Here is a 20,625-nt window from a genome sequence, read left to right as displayed (position 1 = left end):
TTATCATCCAAGTCAAAGATTGATTTACTTTAAATGTAGATATGACCTTCGCACTTGGCTGGACAATTTAAGCAATTGTCTCATGAACCTGAATAATTCAGGTGACTCAACGGAATCATATCTTCATTTAATTTCAAACACCGCACTGCATAAAACATTCTTTCATTGATTTACTTTATTAATCAGCAGTGTTTCTGACTGATGAAAACTGTAATTATAGCTAGAAGTGGATCCACTATTTATTACACATACTTTTATTTTTTGTGGTGTGAATTATATCTTATGTTTTGGAAATTCTTTTTCACTGCCTGTGTATTAATAATGTTAATCCAGGTCATGAACGTTAGCTTAGAGATCACCTTTGTGTGGTAATCGGTGGGGTGATATTGTGGTAATCAGAGCCCTCTATAGCTCTGGTGGTAATGATTGTCCTCGGACACCACTCGGAATCTTGTCGGAAAACCACGGATTTACTCTGCCATTTTGAAAACGGTAAACGTTTTACTCTTACTAACTTAATTTTGTTTGTAAATAATGTTAAATATATCGAAGTAAGGTTACGTTGAGGTCCAGCAACCGCTAGAAGATATGGCGACGGAATCGAAATTCCCAATTCAAAGCACTGCAGGAGCAGTTCCAGTCAAAAATGAGAAGGGTATTAGGATGAACATTGAATGAGCATATTATGATATCGTTTAAGAAAGGAATTGTATCGAGTTGAATTAATTTGTAGGTGAACTATCCATGCAGAAGGTTAAAGTAACCAGATATGTAGCTGGAAAAAGGTATTTGTATTTATCTACACTTCACGCCTAATTGTTTTCTTTTATATTTATCAATTATGTCAAAGTTCCAAGATTGACTATTGACTAAGATTGTTACAATGTTTAATTGAATTTGGGTAGAAAGTTTTGCTATAAAAACATTTGATGTTTTCATCCTAGTGTATAATGGTTGACTTAGGTTGTTCAGAATCTATAATCGAAACATTTGTCTTGTCAGTATGGAGTTTAGGCTTAGCCTGGATTGGAAAGTTTGCAGACATGGAGCATGGATTTAGTACTATAACTTCTACACTTATACAAGCTGTGTATGGTTCCAACCAAACACAATATGTATATAATATTAGGACAATATTTTAATGATTAATTTTGTTTCTTAGGCCAGGATATGCTCCTTCATCAAGTGATGAAGATGACGAGGACGAAGATGAGTTTGTTCAAGAACAACGTGAACCAACTGATATCTTGATGGACCGTCGTCTCAAAGAGGTATTTCATCTAATGATTTATGCAAAACAAGGATTATTTGGTTCATGAGTTTTGGATTATGCATCTCAAAATTCATAGACTAATATTGAAATTGTAGGTTGACTTCTTTTTGTGAACTGAAAATGTTAATGTGATATGAATAAATAAGAACATAATTGTTTACAACATTTAAAAAGTTTCATAGAAGTACACATTTTCAAAACAAAAATTTTCTGAATCTTGATCAATCACTTTAATGAACATAAAACACAATAAAATATTGCTGATGTTGTTGGTGGTGAGAAATTTATTGATTTCAGATAATGATATTTATTGGCATTGCCTTTATTAGATAAGTGCAAAATTTTGTGAAACACACTGATAAAATCTACACATGATTTTAGGAATATGATAGGGCAGAGGAAAGTGATCGCAGATTAAAGAGACTGCAAGGTCGTGATAAGGCAGACATGTAAGTTGAAGTTAATGCTACATACCTGTGGCCAGTATTGATGATAGAGATTTTTTTGATACGTATAAAGAGCTGAAGCTGTGCGAGAAAGACATCCTGAGGAGCCAGAAATATTAGCGACTGGCGATGGAGAACATTCTGATGAAGAGGTACGTCAAAACTTGTTAGGACTTTTGTTTTGTGTTAAAGATATTGTTACATTACTTCCTCTTTCCAGGTTGGAGATATGAAAGGACCTCATCCCATGGAGGAGAGCAGGTGAGATCTGAATGAATGAATTTACGGCCGAACTAATGAATAGTCAAGACTTTGCAGTTGTAGATTTAGGAGATCCACTGAGATGTATACATAGCTACCAGCCTTTGTTTCCCACTTCTAGTAAGTCTACCATGAGGATAGTCCGGATAGATTCTTTTCTATGCTTTAATTGAATTATTATGCTTTATAAAAGAACAGCTAATTGACTTATGAACTTATTGGTATATAGCTCAATCAGTTACACCAATAAAAGGGAATTTGCAAATCAATCACCAATACATGTTTGAGAAAAAATTACAACATTCAATGTTTTGAAGCTATCTCTTCTGCATCATTGTTATTTTATAAAAAATGTTTTTTGAGTATGCACTGGCCAATGCAAACTTCAGGCATGTTTGGTAACACTCACATGTGCAAACCCTTAAATAATACATACTTTATGTATTTAGACGAGGTATCTCTAAATGGTGTCCTGCACTCTTTTCTTGATTAGTTGTATGGAAAATAAGTTGCTTTAATTTCATTTATAGTGGAGATGAAGAAGAAATTGATGATGAGGTTTATTATGAATTTGCTCATATTAATACATGTTTTTTCTTATTGAGAATTAATGTAATGTTTATTTTAGGAAATTGAGAGACGTAGAGCTGCTTTGAGGCAGCGAATGGCAAGAAAAGAAGCAGAAACTGTAAGAGTTGAAAATTTTAGTGTTAATAAGTTTAGTGTTTTTGTGCATCACTTGAAAGAATTCCCATCAAAAATAAAGTGTTCAATATGTCAAATTACTTGCAATAAGTTAGCTTACAATTTTAAAATTTATACCATTCCACCCCTTATCTTCATTTATGTTCCCTGTCTTCATCTCCCCAGTTTAAAAGCACTTTGTTAAAGGGCGCAAGTATCGACACCCTGCATGAACACCTCTAGGTAAAGGCCCTAAATAAAGAGCCGCAGATAAAACCCCAGGAAAAGACCCCCGGGCAGCATCCTCCGGGTAAAGACTGTGGGGTTCTAGAAAGCTTTTTACTCCAAGTTGTATTGAAAGTTGCTGGCATAAATCTTGTGTTTCCATTCAATGTCCTGTGTAGGATTTATTGGATCTTGAAGATGAACCAAAGTCTGATCAAGATCAAAGTGACGAGGAAGAGGTTTTTAGAGGAAGTCCGAGTAACTTCCATTTTTAGCCATTGTTGTGAGCTGTCTCATTTAAATCCGTTTAGTCGTCTGAATACGAGGAGTACTCAGATTCGGAGGAAGAATTTGGAGCGAGATTAAAACCCGTGTTTGTGCGGAAGTACGATTATAATTTTGATGTGTTTCATTCAGAGGAATGTTTGCAATCATTTATGTAACAAAGATCACTAACCTGTATAGGTCTGAAAGGGTGACCATTAAAGAACGCGAGAAGATGTCTTTAGATGAAGAGAGAGGAGGAAAAGAAGAAAAAAATAATGGAGGAACGCAAAAGGACATCACGAAAGGTAACTTTTTGACATTGTATGTGTGAGGTTGGGGGGTGGGGGGAGGACAGTGGAGATTGGTGCATGTGGTATCTGATGACATAAATGTAATTGTTGTATTTACTATTCAATGATGTACGTACATTTATTGGTGGATACGAGTGATTAAATATATTTATTAAATGATATATACGTACATTTATTGGTGGATACGAGTGATTAAATATATTTATTAAATGACACTTGAGAAAAACGACGATTTTTTTGAGAGCAAACATGTTTCGACATTATCAGAATGCCATCTTCAGTGCAGAATGGTTAGTGTTAAGTAATATGATACGTAATATGATATGAATAAATTAATTACAATGAATAGGATTATGATTCAGTTACTAAATATAAAATAATTACAAAAAAGGAAAAGAAAAATAAGTATTAAGAACTTATAACAAAATATTATTATAAAGTAAATATAGTGTTGTAGTGGTGAACTTGGATATTTAAATCGGGATTAGTTTTATTAATGTGTAGAGCTTCCTTGATTTTGAGTGAGAAAGTGGATTGATCAGTGTCGATGATTTTAAAACAGGAAGGTGAGAATTTGTTTTACATGAAGGAGAGGCTTGAAGATGTTTGTAGATAGTGGAGTTTTGTCTGTGTGAGTATGTTCCTTTATCCTGGTAGATAATTGGCGAGAAGTTTCACCAATATAGCGGGAATTACATCCCGCACATGAAAATTGATAAACTACCATAGATTTGGAAAGTTCGGGAAGTGGGTCTTTAAACGAAAATAAAGATTTTATTTTAAAAGATGTGAAAATAAGTTTAACGTCAATGTCAGTGCAGTAGCGTTTAATGATTTGTGTGAGTTTGCGTTGTGTGTGTCGTGAGTAATCACCTATGTAAGGTAGTTTGAAATAACGTTTATTGTCAGGTTGTTGTATATCGTTAGTGTTAGTTGTGGCGTTAGATGAGTCAGTGCTTATCTTGCCTGCTTTTAGTTTTGTCGATGATTTTTTATCTTTTAACACTAACGCTCCACATGACAAATTCTTTATTTCTTTTGACGTTGAAAGCCTTTTTACCAACATACCACTGACCGAAACCATAGACATTGCTATTGATTTAATTTTTACCAACAACCCTACATTCAAAATGAACAGAACAGAACTAAAACTATTGTTTAACATCGCTACGGCCGAGACTCATTTTTTATTTAACGGTAAGTACTACGACCAAATTGACGGGGTAAGTATGGGCTCACCCTTGGCACCCATTTTAGCCAACATTTTCATGGGTTTTCACGAACGAAACTGGTTAAATAACTACGGCAACAACAAACCTTTATTTTACCGCAGATACGTTGACGACATTTTTTGTATTTTTCATAACAAAGACGAAGCATTACTCTTTTACGAATACATCAACAAACAACATCAAAACATAAACTTTACATACGAAACCGAACAAGACAATCAGTTACCCTTTCTTGACATCTTACTAACTAAATCACATGAAAACTGTATGACCTCTACGTACCACAAACCAACATATACAGGACTACTGACTAACTTTTTTAGTTTCACACCATTAAATTACAAAATTGGACTGATACGAACACTGACCGACAGAGCACGGAAACTTAACAACACAGACATCGGCTTTCAACGTGATTTAAAGAAACTAATATTCACTCTCCAACGTAATTCTTTTCCTTTTCATTTCATCAACAACACTATACAACACTATTTGGACAACAAGATAAGCACTGACTCATCTAACGCCACAACTAACACTAACGATATACAACAACCTGACAATAAACGTTATTTCAAACTACCTTACATAGGTGATTACTCACGACACACACAACGCAAACTCACACAAATCATTAAACGCTACTGCACTGACATTGACGTTAAACTTATTTTCACATCTTTTAAAATAAAATCTTTATTTTCGTTTAAAGACCCACTTCCCGAACTTTCCAAATCTATGGTAGTTTATCAATTTTCATGTGCGGGATGTAATTCCCGCTATATTGGTGAAACTTCTCGCCAATTATCTACCAGGATAAAGGAACATACTCACACAGACAAAAACTCCACTATCTACAAACATCTTCAAGCCTCTCCTTCATGTAAAAACAAATTCTCACCTTCCTGTTTTAAAATCATCGACACTGATCAATCCACTTTCTCACTCAAAATCAAGGAAGCTCTACACATTAATAAAACTAATCCCGATTTAAATATCCAAGTTCACCACTACAACACTATATTTACTTTATAATAATATTTTTGTTATAAGTTCTTAATACTTATTTTTCTTTTCCTTTTTTGTAATTATTTTATATTTAGTAACTGAATCATAATCCTATTCATTGTAATTAATTTATTCATATCATATTACGTATCATATTACTTAACACTAACCATTCTGCACTGAAGATGGCATTCTGATAATGTCGAAACATGTTTGCTCTCAAAAAAATCGTCGTTTTTCTCAAGTGTTTTTTAAAATTGCTGCTAATTAGAAATTATTTATTAAATGATATATAAGTACATTTATTGGTGGATACGAGTGATTAAATATATTTATTAAATGATATATACGTACATTTATTGGTGGATACGAGTGATTAAATATATTTATTAAATGATATATACGTACATTTATTGGTGGATACGAGTAATTAAATATATTTATTAAATGATATATACGTACTTTTATTGGTGGATACGAGTGATTAAATATATTTATTAAATGATATATACGTACATTTATTGGTGGATACGAGTGATTAAATATATTTATTAAATGATATATACGTACTTTTATTGGTGGATACGAGTGATTAAATATATTTATTAAATGATATATACGTACATTTATTGGTGGATACGAGTGATTAAATATATTTATTAAATGATATATACGTACATTTATTGGTGGATACGAGTGATTAAATATATTTATTAAATGATATATACGTACATTTATTGGTGGATACGAGTGATTAAATATATTTATTAAATGATATATACGTACATTTATTGGTGGATACGAGTGATTAAATATATTTATTAAATGATATATACGTACTTTTATTGGTGGATACGAGTGATTGTATATATTTATTAAATGATATATACGTACATTTATTGGTGGATACGAGTGATTGTATACTTCTATTGTTGGAGAACAGTGATCTGTGCAAAGGAATCATTAGTAGGTAATGAATTATTTTACTGCTTTTAGTTGGTCGAAGACATCATTCACAAAGAATTACAAGCTGAACAAGGCGGTAAATATGCGCTTCATATGTATAACTCATAATCATTTGACAAAAAAATGTTATTTGTGCTGTCATGATGTTTTAGTGGAAAAGGAGGAGGAAGTTATCAAAACAGATGATGAAAACGATGAAGAAGAGGTTTACATCATTATTATCGTCAGTATTTAGATGCTGCAGAATAATTTTTCGCGACATTTTTACGTTAACGTAAAAATAATTACTGCAGAATAATTTCACTCGACCTTTTACCTTACCTCATACATTATTACTTGCAAATAAAGTGATTTTTTTCCATTTTGGTTTTCGCTGTAGTATGAAGCATGGAAAATTCGTGAATTGAAAAGAATCAAGAGAGACAGAGAAGAAAGAGAGTTGTAAGTCGTCAACTTTATCAGAGTATTTCAAGCGTCACTTTCGGAGAGATAGCGCACTTTGATTGGCTTAGAAACATTTTCCGTTGTCCATTACGAAAAAAGTTCACTAAATGAAACAGCAAACGAACACATTGCGCATGTCATATGATAAACTTTTTTTGTCTAACCTTTATCTTTTGGTACAATGTTTCACGGGTAAAAACTGAGCAAAGAAGGTTGTATATTAATAAGAAGTTAGTCATTCGAACACCGTTGCAGCTATCAACTTGCTCTCGCTCATTTTAACTTTTTATTTCAACGTCGTCCATGTTTAACCGTGATTGTTTTTAATAGAATGGAGAAAGAGAAGATGGAAGTTGAACGCCTTCACAACATGACTGAAGAAGAAAGGTTAATCGAGTTGAAAAATAATCCCAAGGTTGTTGTCAACAAAATGCCAAAAGGCAAATACAAGTTCTTACAGAAATATTATCATCGTGGATCTTTCTTCTTGGTGAGCGAACGACCTTTATCTGGACATTTCTGTCTTTATTATCCTGTGAAGTTTTTATAAAAATCGACAAACTGCTCTCCAACATTGCGACGTTTAACTTTTTTTCTCAGGATGCTGAAGACAATGTTTACAAACGCGATATTACGAATCCAACGCTCGAGGATCATTTTGATAAAACTGTCCTTCCTAAAGTCATGCAAGTGAAGAACTTTGGACGATCTGGTCGAACTAAATATACACATCTTGTTGATCAAGACACGACCTCAGTGAGTATTAGATGAAGTTTCTCCATCTAAACAGGACAGGTTTATAAGTTCGAAATATGGGATAAGACTGCGTTTATTTACCCATACCATAATTCGAACCCATTCATTTTGGACACATTTTAAATTAACGACATATTTTTCGAAAGTACGTAGTTATGGTTCCGCATACAAAAAATACGTCGTTTATTTAAAATGTGTTGTATCTCGATAGTGCTTGTATCCTGCATATTTTGCGCCGAAAATGTTACAGCATAACCCGTATTTGTTTTCTTCCGCAGTTCGAGTCACCGTGGGCTCAAGAGAACACACTCAATCTGAAGTTCCACGCGAATCATTCCGCTGCCAGCAAACAAACATTTGAAAAACCTACCAAGAAACGAAAATGATGTTAGCGCAGCTATTTTAACCTCATTATTGTGTAGTTGTGGCATCATTCAAGGTCAGCATTCACATAAGAGTGGGAAATATCGGAAACTTGTATTCCTAATCAAGACATTGCTTTGTTTTTGAAACATATTTCTGAAACCGTGGTTTCCCGAACATTTTGTTACAAAAACTTTAACAACCTTTGCTTCAACAGCCAATTCTTGTATAAATACGTTTCTGTTTTCCTAGTCTTAAGCATAAAGATATAAGAGTAGTTATGGGTCATCAATAAGGTTAATATAGAATAGATTGGGGGGGGGGTGCAAGATATCCGAGAGAGATGACCAATCCCTTTTTACACCGGGGTGGTGTTAAAATTCCTCGTTTGGACTGATGAGGATGAATAAGAACTTTTACTGTATGAATCTAAAACGATGGAAAGACATCTCTCTTTGTCCCACTTGCATTATGCATTATCTTAAGACATCTCTCTTTGTCAACACTTGCATTATGCATTATCTTAACATCAAAATAGCGCTAAGCGAAAATCTTGGTGTGATGCCATATGAGAAAACAGTTAAAGATTTTTGAAATGCTTTTAAAAACCAAATAAATATGGCGGTATTTTGCGACGATTTGGAGGAGTCAGATCTATTATGTTGACAATTTTCCGAGCTATATATATGTATATATGTCAGAGCGTCATGCATGCATAATTAATTAATCACGTATCCTACCCAGTTTTACTCAGAAACATCTAGATTAGAAGAAGACGTATGCTCTGTCTATTTTTGTCTGTCCCACACAGCGGCTAGTCAGCGTGAATCGCTGCTACTGTGCTCGACCAAATACGTTGCTTACATCACAAGAATTTGTATAGGAAAAAAAGTGAGTTGTAAATTAAATCAACATGCCTTCGGCAGGTTGTAAGGCGTGTATAATGTAGCGCATGTGACAAACAATAGATTCTTCGCAGAAAATGGCTTTACAATACAACGGTCTGTCATGCGGTGAAATGAATGCTTTCTTACTGTTGTTCACTGACGGTGTTGCTCTAAACAAATTGATTATTGTTGATATTTGCGAAGTCCCTTTCATCGTCAAAGACATTCGAAAAAACTATTTTTACTTTAACATTGGTTCTCCCCATAGATATCCTCCAATTATCGACTCGGTAAAGTGATTTGTTCCCAGGAGATACGGGAGTATCCATTTCTAAACTTAATTAACATAGTTATATTGAATCTTCTTGGGTTTCGTGGTCCAATTGTCCTAAATTGGTTTAGTGATTGAAATAATAGCGAAGAAAACAGTGTGTTGTCTTATCTTTCACCAAAGAGTTACCACTTTGTATTTTCTTTTTCGAAAAGTTTCCAATTCAATGCAAAATTTCGACGAATCGAACTAGTTCATAGAAAATTATTTAAACTTCAACAGAAAGAATATATTGTCGATTTTGCTAGTCGCGAATGATTATCTTGGTGAAAGGTTTACGTCCGAAAATGGCATGAATCATGCCTCCCGACATAGATGTTTACAAAGTTATAAATAGGCTTGGTCATTCTAACTGAGCCAATCCATCCGCCCATTGTCCCAACCTTTTAACAACTGTCTCATGTTTGAAGGATTACCATTTCTCTACAAAAGTTATTCAACACATGCTGTGACATTTTAAAGTGAATCGAGAAAAATGTCTCGAAGCAGCTGTGATTGACTGTGATTCATGTGATGATCTTTAGTCTGTGGACAAAACACAGACAAACAGAGGACAAGGCTTTACAGCAGAAGAACACCAAGAGCGAGCTTAGCTCGATAAACAGCACAAATTTTTTGGAAAAAGTCTCAGTGAAGCCGAAGAAATAGAATAAAAAGAAAGGCGAGGACACTTTCATCGTTGTGGAAGGAACGATTGAAGGCTAGCGATGAATTTTGTCGCGATAATTTTGACCGCATTCGTAACCTTTACTTTTATTGCATTCACAATGGAAGTAAAAACAAGCCAACGGCGAAATATGGTATGGAAAAACGTCTTCATGTACATTAGTCAAAAAAACGCTCTCTGCGCTTTCTTTAGGTAGTGTAATGGTTTTATTAACACATGCTCATTTCGTGAAACAGCCGAAGCTGTGCTGTATGGAACTACGTTATCAATATTATCCTACATATACCATTAACTCAAGTCTCGTGAATTTGGTATAGGTCTTTGCTTTGCTGCTTTCATTAAACGTGCCTGTCATGCTACGTTTTTTGCTTTGAATATTTGCAATCTGTGTTGAGAAATTAGTTTTTAATTCATTTATTGATTTGTAAAAATCTGTTCACCGCGTAGTATTTGCTTTAAATATTTGCAATCTGTGTTGTCAAATTAGTTTTTAATTCATTTATTGATTGGTAAAAATCTGTTCACCGCGTAGTATTTTAAATAGTGCCAAAAGTATTTGATTGAGAAGAACAGTTCGTCTGTGAACAAGAAATCATCAGACTAAAGACTTTTATTATACACAGTTTGTTTAAACACACCATGTCTAATTGCTAAAGTAAAATTAGATCACTGTCTTTTCCTTTCTAAGAGAAAAGATTTCACACGTGGACGACGGCGAAACAGGGGTAAAAGAGGTCGTCCAGGACCAGTAGGACCGCAAGGAAATCCAGGACCCCCCGTGAGTATTGCGTATTTCAACTGTGGTACATTTGCTTTGGGTACCAGCTTTTGAAATGGCAAAAATGTCTCTTGAGGCATTGAAAGTGAGTATGTATTGTTATTTTTTTGATGCTAGGGTGTTCCTGGGCGAGATGGACAGCAAGGATCGCCTGGTATCCCAGGAGAGGTTTGTCTAGTAATAGTACCATTGTGTAAATCAGGGTCCTACCGAAACACTGACTCGTCTCTTGTTGTTTAGACTGGATTACCCGGAGATGCGGGTCTACCTGGTAATCGTGGATATAAGGGACGGAAAGGAGACAGAGGGGATAAGGTTAGCGTAACTTGTGGAGATGACAGGTTGTCTTGTGAGCGTAATGAGCTAAGCTCTCTGTGAGAAAACGAGTTCCTTGCCAGTGAATTTTTATCAACAAAGCATCAATTTTATGTTACGTAGGGTAGACAAGGGAGAGTAGGTGCTCCGGGTCAAGCGTGTTTTCTTGAGAAAAAAGGTGTAAAGATCTGTATGACGCCTCCCTCGGGTCCAGAGGGACCACAAGGGACGAAGGGAGATCCAGGAACAATGGGTGAAAAAGGAGATCCAGGTTTTCCTGGAATTAAAGGTTCACGGGGAGAAGCGGGTCAACGGGGTCCTCCAGGGAAGGCTGTGGATGCTATAAGTAAGTGTAGAAAAATACATTCGAAATTTTTGCTATCAAGAATTGATTTTTTTATGTCTATAGATGTTCGCTGTTTTTCACGTCATAATAAAATAACGGTCACTCAAAAGCGCGCAGAGGATTATCTCAATGATTTATTACATGCTCATTGTGATCCCCTGCAGTTTCTTCAAGGAATGAAGATTCAGAAAGATACCAATTCCATCGAACTCGTCTATACATGCTGCTCATTCTATTAAATAACCTAAATTGTATTTACGATGGATGTTGTATGTGCCAGTGACAATATAACTCAAGATGACCCACCGTAAGACTGGCATGTGGTTCTTATTATATCTTTAGCAAGGTTATTATTGTCACGTTACTAAATGTTCCGAGTCATATTTTTTCAATGTTGTATTTTTTGCCTAAAATTATTATTTTGTCCAGTGGTGTGTTCTGCATTTAATTCCGAAGGCAATACACCAATCAAAACAACTCGAAAAGATCTTAATTAGATCTTATATGACTGTTTTAAAAATTATTAACTTTTCTCTCTTTATCTCAAAACTCACAAAAATGACTTAGGCATGAGATTTCGTAACGTGACGTGACGTTATTAATAACTTCACGTTGTTTCAATATTCCTGACTCTGTAGTCAGTATACTCCTAAATGAGCAGCGTAGTTAAATATGTTTGTATTTATTCTTCTATTCTTTCATAATGTATTCGTTAGGTGAAAATCCACATAGTAGTCTATTCACGCTTCATGGAGCAAGGCACGTTGCAGAACGATAATTGGGGGCGGGCGGCAATATTCATACATGCATGATATCCCGTATTAGTTTCCATTCCTTTGTTTCTAACGGATTATAAATGAATGTACGAATCTTTGCCCCTCCCCATCCCCATATTTATTGCGTTGGCTACGTGCCTGCATATTCGAAATATTCGCTGCTATCGACATCTAATTTGAAGCACGTGCACCATCACGGACGCATTGTAATATTCGTCGTTGACACTACGACCGATCACAAGTCGCCGTATCTCACTAGTGCCTGCTCCAATCTCGTACAGCTTGGCATCTCTTAGTATTCTTCCAGTTGGGTAGTCTGATATGTAACCATTTCCTCCTGTAGGTGAGAGATGATAATTTGAACTGTGATACTAATGCGCATGTCAGTTTGTTTTATCATTGAAGTTCCAAGACGTAAATGATGACAAGTATTTCATCATACCTAGACATTGAATGGCATCTAGGGCAACCTGAGTAGCATTTTCTGCAGCATAGAGAATAATTGCCGCACAATCCTACAGAAAAAACAATACAAAACTGAATTTATATTTCCATCATTTCAATCTTTGACACTGTCCTCACCTTGTTGTTGAAATGACCTTTGTCACATGCTCTTGCTACAGTGTAGAGGTATGACCTGCAGGCCATCAGCCTTGTGTACATATCGGCCATCTTTGCTTGCATCAACTGCAATCATAGATGATTACGTGTTATGCACACATCATTTTTGATCAATCAGCTTTGCAGCTTACTTGAAATTCTCCAATCTTTTTTTCAAAAGCCTCTCTTGCATGAAGATAGGGAAATGTAATATCAATAGCTGCTTGCATCAATCTGGAAATAATTTACTTTCAACCTGAAGTTATGACTTGGCAATAACTGTTGGACATAAGACTTACCCTACTGGTCCTGCAGCTAATAACATCCGTTCAAGGTCAAGTCCACTCATCAAGATATACACACCTTGATTCAATCCTCCAAGAAGATTTTCAGCTAACAATGATGCATCCAACAATTGTTATGACTGTTATTTTATGACATAGCAAAGGAACTATTAATTTACCCGGCACTATGCAATCTTCAAATATTAATTCTGATGTGTTTGATCCACGCATTCCTAGTTTATCTAGCTTTAATCCTGTAGAAAACCCTGGAAAGTTTTTTTCAATAATAAAACATGAAATTCCATGTTGTGGTTTGTGAGTCTTGTCTGTCTTTGCATACACCAATAACACATCTGCATCTGGACCATTTGTAATCCACATTTTCGTTCCATTTAACACAAAGTGATCACCTGAAGATTTTGAATGTTTGGTAATGGTTGGTGGTACAAATATGACCTCTAGATATCAACTTACCTTTCTTCTCGGCTTTCAACTTCATGGAAACAACATCAGAGCCAGCATTTGCCTCACTCATGGCTAAGGCTCCAACATGCTCTCCAGAACATAACTAGTGAAGAAAGAGATTGTTAATTTTGCTTGCATTATTTAATCATTTTACTTATTTGCCAAACAACCTTGGGGAGATATTTTTGCTTCTGTTCTTCATTGCCATTACGGCAGATCTGATTCACACAAAGGTTTGAATGAGCACCATAACTCAAAGCAATGGCACCAGAAATACGACTCATCTCCTCCAGAACAATGCAGTGATCAAGGTATCCCATATCTGACCCACCATACTTTCCTACAACATCAATTATTAAAATAATGAGACCACACTCTACCTATTCTTATTTAATAGCCATTTAATAATATGTCAAGCAATGGTTAAGGCATATTTCTTTATGGTTTCAATTGACTTGGCCCTCTTTGGCTTAGATTTTTTATGAAATTGTCTGATTTACCAAACCTGGAGTGGTTATACCCAAAAGACCTAGTTCACCAAGTTTTTTCCAAAATTCCTAAAAGGGACACAAGTTTTATCAGGCTTGTAGGAAGTATATGAGAACAAGACACCTCAGATCAGTGCAAGCAATTACTCACTCGCATTTGTGGAAATCCATTGTCTTTGTCAATGGCATCAGCAAATGGAGCCAGCTCCTTTGCAAAGAAGTTTTCAACAGTGTCTCTCAACTGAAAAAGATGCATGAAAATACAGACCCAAATGACAGGTAGTGTTTTTTGCATTTTAGGATATAATACACATTCCATTTTATGAATCCATAATGTAAATACCCTGTTGTGGACACACCAAAAACCAAACCCCCTCCAAACCTTTCTTATAGTGCTAGATCTACTATCTAGCATAAGTAAAGAAAAAACAACACCCCATTTTTAGATTTGCCTACATTTGGAAATAGACAACCACAACTCGACTGGTTCAGTGGTTGATCCTTAAAAATTCAGAGCCCATAGCTACACTACATAATCCTACGTACAATAGCTTGTCATGAAGATATTTTTAATTTTATAACGAGCTGCTGTTATATATTTTTACCGACGATGCATCTGCTACAGCTTTCTTCGAGGTGTTTAAAATGCTATCAACAACTTATATTTTTATCGCAACCAGGTCAAATAGTTTCAAATTTAATGTACATTTTCATGGGTTCATTGCTGATAACAGTGATAACACTATATGACTATTAATAAGTTTCTGACCTGGCGCTGTTCGTCAGAAATGCCAGTTAAAGTATCATCTACGTGATAGGTCCGCTTAGAAAAATTTCCATTCGTCAAAAAATTAGAAATCACTTTGGTAGAAGGCCCAAACTGTCGAAAACTACGAGAAAGTAAATTTATTTTAGACGCCATGTTACCAGCTAAATGGAAAAATCATCAAGTTGCATGAGAACAAAAAAAATTCCTTAAAATTTCCTTGAAACCGAGCCAGCCATTGTATTACTCTCAGAGAAATGATGAATCCTGTAACTATTTAATTTGCTTGTGATGAAAAGAGGAAACTTTTTTCCCTTTAACTATTTCTTTTCAAAGAAAGAATTGGGTAAAAAACAAAGGATTCCACTCAAGTTGGATTAAAATTAGGAATAAACTGTTTCATATTTTAACCAATCATGATCAAAGCTCGAAAAAATTAAACCAATAAAATGCTAGAATCAGTTGAAATCAGCCAATGAAATCAGGCCACTAAATCATCTTTCAATCACTTGTCACACAATTACAGCTACTCAGCCAGATGTTCGAAGAGTTTCTTTTCAGAAGACTTGAAAGTGAAAGGTAGGTTCGTGAAATTTTGTTAATTATTGAAAAAGTTAGTCAAATGTCAATAAATTCGATGACAAAAGCCTTGTTTCATGTATAGTTACGTACTGTTTTACTTGTAAATCTTTTCGTCCGTTATTTTTGTGCATTTCGCTGTTCAACACCGTGTCTTCGCTGGTGTGTTTGCTATGCAAAAAGACCTTTTCAGTATAAAAACGACAAGATTTTACTTTAGTGTGTTGATTGTTGCAAGTATTTAGAATGTTTTCAAGTGAAACTTTGTTGATAATCTTTACTTTTAACGAGTCTTTGTGAATCGATATATTTTCAACAAGAAACATGTGCGAGCGACATCTTTCTCGTTTAAACGCAAAATTATGAACAAATTTTGGGTGAAAAGTAACAGTTATAGCAAAATAAGAGAAAATAAGGGTATCTCTTATTCTTTGGGTCGATTTTTGTAGGTAAAAACGATCATTTGAACTAAAATTTTAAAGATATCTGAAAAATATAAAATGTTGGTTCATGTTGTACGTTGGACTTTCAATTAAATTGCCGCCTTTTTTGTTCCGCGTGAAAATGAAGAAAACTGGGCATAAATTATGCAAAACTAACTAGCTCGAGTATGAAAAACAAATTTTTAACCGAAAACACCTAAAAAATCCACCTGAGTGGAGTGGGACACCATCGAAAGATAGAAATGTTAACTGCATTACTTGAGTATAGTTTACACAAGTTATGATTGAAAAGTTATTGATCATTTTTAAAATATTTTAAAATAAACGTTTTTCAATTCTATAGAAAAAAATGCCAATTTTCTTTTGAAATTTGACTACGAGCAACCATAAAGAATGCAACCAAAGACGTAGCCTAAAATTGAAAATTGAAAGAAAGATAAAACGAATAGCCAATTATGGAAAGAATTGGAAATGAACTATAAAAGAAGTAAGGCATACAAATTTTTTGTCGTTGAAACTTTCATAAATTGCCTGATTTGTTATATATGACAACGTTTTTGAAAATATCATCAAAATGTTTTACAAAGTCAAATGGATAAAAAAACACATGAACTCATTTTCGTTTATTTTAAATTGATTATTGATAGGATACTCAAATGAAACAGACAGTCAGACCTAGTGTATTTTTAGGGATTTACTTGTGCACACATTCAAAGAATTTTTTGCATGAACAACTTTTTTTTTGGCAGTATTTTATTATGCCATCATTATCTTCATATTTTGCTGCAAGTATATGAGTGCTATTTTAAAACAAAAAGCAGCTTTATAAGATTAGGGTAAGAATGATTTGACAATAAGTCAAAACTTCATTAATTGCGAATGATCTGTTCATAAAGAAGTCTATAAGACTTCCTTCTTTTGTAATCTATAAAATATCAAAAGAAATTCATTAGAAAAAATCCACTGGTGGACTAAAAGTAAAGGTGGTGTGAATGTTGCAGCTATGTTTGTCCATACACTGGGAGATCAAAGTTTTCATTCTGTCTACTATTTTTATTAAAGTAATTTAAAACAATTTTGTGAATGATTATCTGAACTCTACGTTCAATGGCATATAAAGAAGTCTATACGTCTTTCTTTTGAAATGTATAAAATGTCAAAAGAAATATTCTTTGGAAGAATTCTACTCATGAAAGAAAACTTGAAAATAAATTTTGTGTTGATTTTAAAACAAATGCTGCTCGATTTATGGGGTAAGGATTGTTAGATATAATAAGTCAAAAAATTATTGTTGTGCATGATCGATTCGTATAAATTATACAAGCGTGTAGACCGAATAAAGAAGTCTATACGACTTCCTCTTGAAATTTATAAGATATCAAAAGAAAAACTTTATTGGAAGAAATCTATTCATGAAGCAAAAGCGGTAAATGTCATATTTGTCCATACATTAGCAACTTTAAGACTTCATTTGCCTTCTATTCTCTTATTAATTAAAAAAGTGAATAGTATTGTTGTAAATATCATTATGAATGAAAACGTTATATAAAATGACTGCAAGACGTACAGAACAGCAACGAGTACCACACAAGAGTTGAAATTATTTGGAAAGAGGTGACTTCAAGAGCCAAAACTTCACCATTGGAAGAGAATACAAGATCATGTATACAATACATAAAAAATTGGGTAGAACAAACGAGAGTGTTGATAGAGTTAGAGTTGGTAAGAGTGGGATTTAGGACACTTATGTGAATCTATAATGACAGCACAGCATTTTCGTTTGTTTGAAATGCACACAAACGAAGCACTTTTTGTTGTTTAGGATGTTCATCAACTCTTTCAAGCAAAATGTTTTGTATTGTAGAGGCACTTCAGCGAGTCTTGCATGCACAGCGTCTTCTGTTGTCAAGGCACTTCAGGGAATCTTGCATGCGCAGCGTCTTCCGTTGTTGAGGCACTTCAGCTAATCTTTGTGCGCAGCGTCTTCTGTTGTCGAGGCACTTCAGCGAGTCTTGCATGCACAGCGTCTTCTGTTGTCGTGGCGCTTCAGCGAATCATGCATGCGCAGCGTCTTCTGTTGTCGTGGCGCTTCAGCGAATCATGCATGCGCAGCGTCTTCTGTTGTCGTGGCGCTTCAGCGAATCATGCATGCGCAGCGTCTTCTGTTGTCGTGGCGCTTCAGCGAATCATGCATGCGCAGCGTCTTCTGTTGTCGTGGCGCTTCAGCGAATCATGCATGCGCAGCGTCTTCTGTTGTCGAGGCACTTCAGCGAGTCTTGCATGCGCAGCGTCTTCCGTTGTCGAGGCACTTCAGTGAATCTTGCACGCGCAGCGTCTTCTGTTGTCGAGGCACTTCAGCGACTCTTGCATGCGCAGCATCTTCTGTTGTCGAGGCACTTCAGCGAATATTGCATGCGCAGCATCTTCCGTTGTCGAGGCACTTCAGGGAATATTACATGCGCAGCGTCTTCCGTTGTCGAGGCACTTCAGCGAATCTTGCATGCGCAGCGTCTTAAGTTGTCGAGGTACTTCAGCGAATCTTGCATGCGCAGCATCTTCCGTTGTCGTAGCACTTCAGCGAATCTTGCATGCGCAGCGTCTTCAGTTGTCGAGGTACTTCAGCGAATCTTGCATGCGCAGCATCTTCCGTTGTTGAGGCACTTCAGGGAATCTTGCATGCGCAGCGTCTTCTGTTGTTGAGGCACTTCAGCGAATCTAGCATGCGCAGCGTCTTCCGTTGTCGAGGCACTTCAGCGAATCTTCCATGCGCGGCGTCTTCCGTTGTTGAGGCACTTCAGGGAATCTTGCATGTGCAGCATCTTCCGTTGTTGAGGCACTTCAGGGAATCTTGCATGCGCAGCGTCTTCCGTTGTCAAGGCACTTCAGCGAATCTTGCATGCGCAGCATCTTCCGTTGTTGAGGCACTTCAGGGAATCTTGCATGCGCAGCGTCTTCCGTTGTCGAGGCACTTCATCGATTCTATCAAGCACGGCAGTACACTGTAGTAAAAATCACGGCTCATTCTTGAAAAAGCAAAATCTTCCTTTGTATGGGATGAATGGCCCATTCTTGGGAGGTTAGCTATTTGCATTATTTGAGTTCTTCAGAGACCCTTATCAAGTGCTATGTTTTGTCTTTTTTTGCGAGTGTCATGATTGCATGTTTGCTGGTGTCAGATATTTCAGCTTAGATTAGATAGAAAAATATTACGAACGTAACATAAAAGCGAGGAATTCAAAAAGAAAGTAGACAGCTTTGTATTAAACAGAAAAACAAGATGTAATGAAGCAAGATAATAGATGACAGACAAAGGAACCTTTTGACCAAAAATAAGATGGAATGATTTGGAACAAAAATGAATAGGCAATCAGGCAAATGAAAAAAATTAAGATTAAATAATGCAAGAAAAATTGACAAAGCAATATTGTGAAGAAATATGACCCAAAATGATGCAAGACAAAATGACACAGCATTGATAGCAAATTGTAACGTGGAATAAGATGAAATGATTAAGAAAAAAGGACAAGGCAATCTTGTGAAGAAAACAATGATCAAATAATGAAGAAAATAAATGATATAGTTAGCAATCTTGTAAACAAAAGATAAAATAATGCAATAGAAAGATGATATTGCAATCTTGTGAAGAAGAATAAGACAAATTGGCGCAAAACAAATATTTCATAAATTACATAACAATATTTGTAAATACATTGCTTATTACTTAAGTCTATACCAGACCTTTCGAGGATTCTTGACGCAGATTTAACAATTTTGTACATGTTGCTTTTTGTCTGCGGATTGCATTTTCTAACGTGTTTAGCATGACGTCATTGTTTTTTATAACTTACCTAGACTCAATAAGCTATCTATTGATTTAAGTTAAACTAATATACATGAATAAGCTAGCTCTAAAAAGTTGCCTTTGCCTTTGTTTTTATTTGTACGTTATTTTCGACCAAGTGTGCACAAGTAAATTTCTAGAGATGCTGCAGTTGTTGCAAAACGAAGGATGTATCTCAGGTAATGTAAAAATTAGACAATACACGGACTTTACATTAAAATTTACTTGATATTGTGCCTCTTGAATTTCAGAAAAAGCATACATATGATAGCACGAATTATTGTGCTTTGTCGAACTATGGCATGTTGTGGAGCATGATGGAAATGATAATCATGATGATGACATTGTGTAGAAGTTTTAAAAAGCTATGGTGGACTTCAAAGTCAATATGGAAACAAGCCATTTGTCCAAATGATCTTGCGCGTTACAAATATTTTGGTAAGAATGGTTATTTATACGAAGAAATTTGTTAGCTGGCAAACTGTGGGTTGTTTCAGGTGAATAGATGCAAACAATGTTTGAATAATTTTGATTACAGAAATTTCACTAAAAAAATAAACCACCTTCACCACTGATGAACGTTTAGGAGGGGCAGTTGGTTGCTTTTGACGACAAATCTACAGGTATTCAGATTTTCTTGTAGATATCTTTTGTTTTTGATCATCAATTACAATTTCTGAGTTCGTAAGATATCTTTTATTGCCGGAGTATGTTTCATCCTATGAACATAACCATTTTACAAAACACTGCTGGAAGTTGTGAAGAAGCAGTTGGTTGCTTACGAAAATCAATATATAGGCATTTTATGTGTATCTATTCTTTG

At 35.3% G+C, this 20,625-nt stretch overlaps 3 protein-coding genes and 1 long non-coding RNA gene across 4 annotated transcripts; 3 read left to right on the top strand and 1 right to left on the bottom strand.

Annotated features, from left to right (window-relative positions):
• Nucleotides 1-432: 432 nt before the first annotated feature.
• On the top strand, nucleotides 433-8,874 carry LOC124452798 (microfibrillar-associated protein 1-like). The gene is given in 18 exon segments (XM_047003414.1): nucleotides 433-655; nucleotides 734-785; nucleotides 1,163-1,271; nucleotides 1,655-1,722; nucleotides 1,793-1,871; nucleotides 1,940-1,980; nucleotides 2,511-2,538; nucleotides 2,609-2,668; nucleotides 3,069-3,128; nucleotides 3,201-3,274; nucleotides 3,355-3,408; nucleotides 3,410-3,461; nucleotides 6,704-6,749; nucleotides 6,826-6,878; nucleotides 7,053-7,114; nucleotides 7,448-7,607; nucleotides 7,718-7,873; nucleotides 8,152-8,874. Coding segments are annotated over 18 exon segments (1,329 nt in total). The 5' UTR covers nucleotides 433-588; the 3' UTR covers nucleotides 8,260-8,874.
• Nucleotides 8,875-9,639: 765 nt separating this feature from the next.
• On the top strand, nucleotides 9,640-12,287 carry LOC124453030 (collagen alpha-1(I) chain-like). The gene is made up of 6 exons (XM_047003716.1): nucleotides 9,640-10,254; nucleotides 10,810-10,899; nucleotides 11,017-11,067; nucleotides 11,140-11,214; nucleotides 11,338-11,560; nucleotides 11,624-12,287. Exons 1-6 carry the CDS (start codon nucleotides 10,162-10,164, stop codon nucleotides 11,797-11,799), a joined length of 708 nt encoding a protein of 235 aa, XP_046859672.1. The 5' UTR covers nucleotides 9,640-10,161; the 3' UTR covers nucleotides 11,800-12,287.
• On the bottom strand, nucleotides 12,054-15,111 carry LOC124453029 (isovaleryl-CoA dehydrogenase, mitochondrial-like). The gene is made up of 11 exons (XM_047003715.1): nucleotides 14,943-15,111; nucleotides 14,325-14,414; nucleotides 14,191-14,242; nucleotides 13,856-14,025; nucleotides 13,695-13,788; nucleotides 13,400-13,630; nucleotides 13,236-13,329; nucleotides 13,089-13,170; nucleotides 12,919-13,023; nucleotides 12,779-12,851; nucleotides 12,054-12,673 (listed from the first exon to the last, which is right to left on the bottom strand). Exons 1-11 carry the CDS (start codon nucleotides 15,093-15,095, stop codon nucleotides 12,498-12,500), a joined length of 1,320 nt encoding a protein of 439 aa, XP_046859671.1. The 5' UTR covers nucleotides 15,096-15,111; the 3' UTR covers nucleotides 12,054-12,497.
• LOC124453031 lies at nucleotides 14,367-16,419 on the top strand. Its single transcript, XR_006950930.1, has 3 exons — nucleotides 14,367-14,452; nucleotides 15,466-15,518; nucleotides 16,305-16,419. It is a non-coding gene; the product is annotated as an uncharacterized LOC124453031 (long non-coding RNA).
• Nucleotides 16,420-20,625: the final 4,206 nt, after the last annotated feature.

Source organism: Xenia sp. Carnegie-2017, unplaced genomic scaffold, assembly GCF_021976095.1.
Source record: "Xenia sp. Carnegie-2017 unplaced genomic scaffold, XeniaSp_v1 HiC_scaffold_25, whole genome shotgun sequence".
Classification (NCBI taxonomy): Eukaryota; Metazoa; Cnidaria; class Anthozoa; order Malacalcyonacea; family Xeniidae; genus Xenia; species Xenia sp. Carnegie-2017.
The sequence above is the reverse complement of the archived record's forward strand: the minus strand, read 5'-3'. Positions and strand labels throughout refer to the sequence as shown.

What these genes read in the sequence shown, in the direction of transcription:
- LOC124453030 (XM_047003716.1), top strand. Translation starts at nt 10,162, where the DNA reads ATGAATTTTGTCGCGATAATTTTGACCGCATTCGTAACCTTTACTTTT. An exon ending in AAGGAAATCCAGGACCCCCC is followed by an intron (nt 10,900 to 11,016) that starts GTGAGTATTGCG and finishes TTTTGATGCTAG; the next exon opens with GGTGTTCCTGGGCGAGATGG. An exon ending in AAGGAGACAGAGGGGATAAG is followed by an intron (nt 11,215 to 11,337) that starts GTTAGCGTAACT and finishes TATGTTACGTAG; the next exon opens with GGTAGACAAGGGAGAGTAGG.
- LOC124453029 (XM_047003715.1), bottom strand. Translation starts at nt 15,095, where the DNA reads ATGGCGTCTAAAATAAATTTACTTTCTCGTAGTTTTCGACAGTTTGGG. An exon ending in TTTCTGACGAACAGCGCCAG is followed by an intron (nt 14,415 to 14,942) that starts GTCAGAAACTTA and finishes CATCTTTTTCAG; the next exon opens with TTGAGAGACACTGTTGAAAA. An exon ending in TTAGCTGCAGGACCAGTAGG is followed by an intron (nt 13,171 to 13,235) that starts GTAAGTCTTATG and finishes AATTATTTCCAG; the next exon opens with ATTGATGCAAGCAGCTATTG.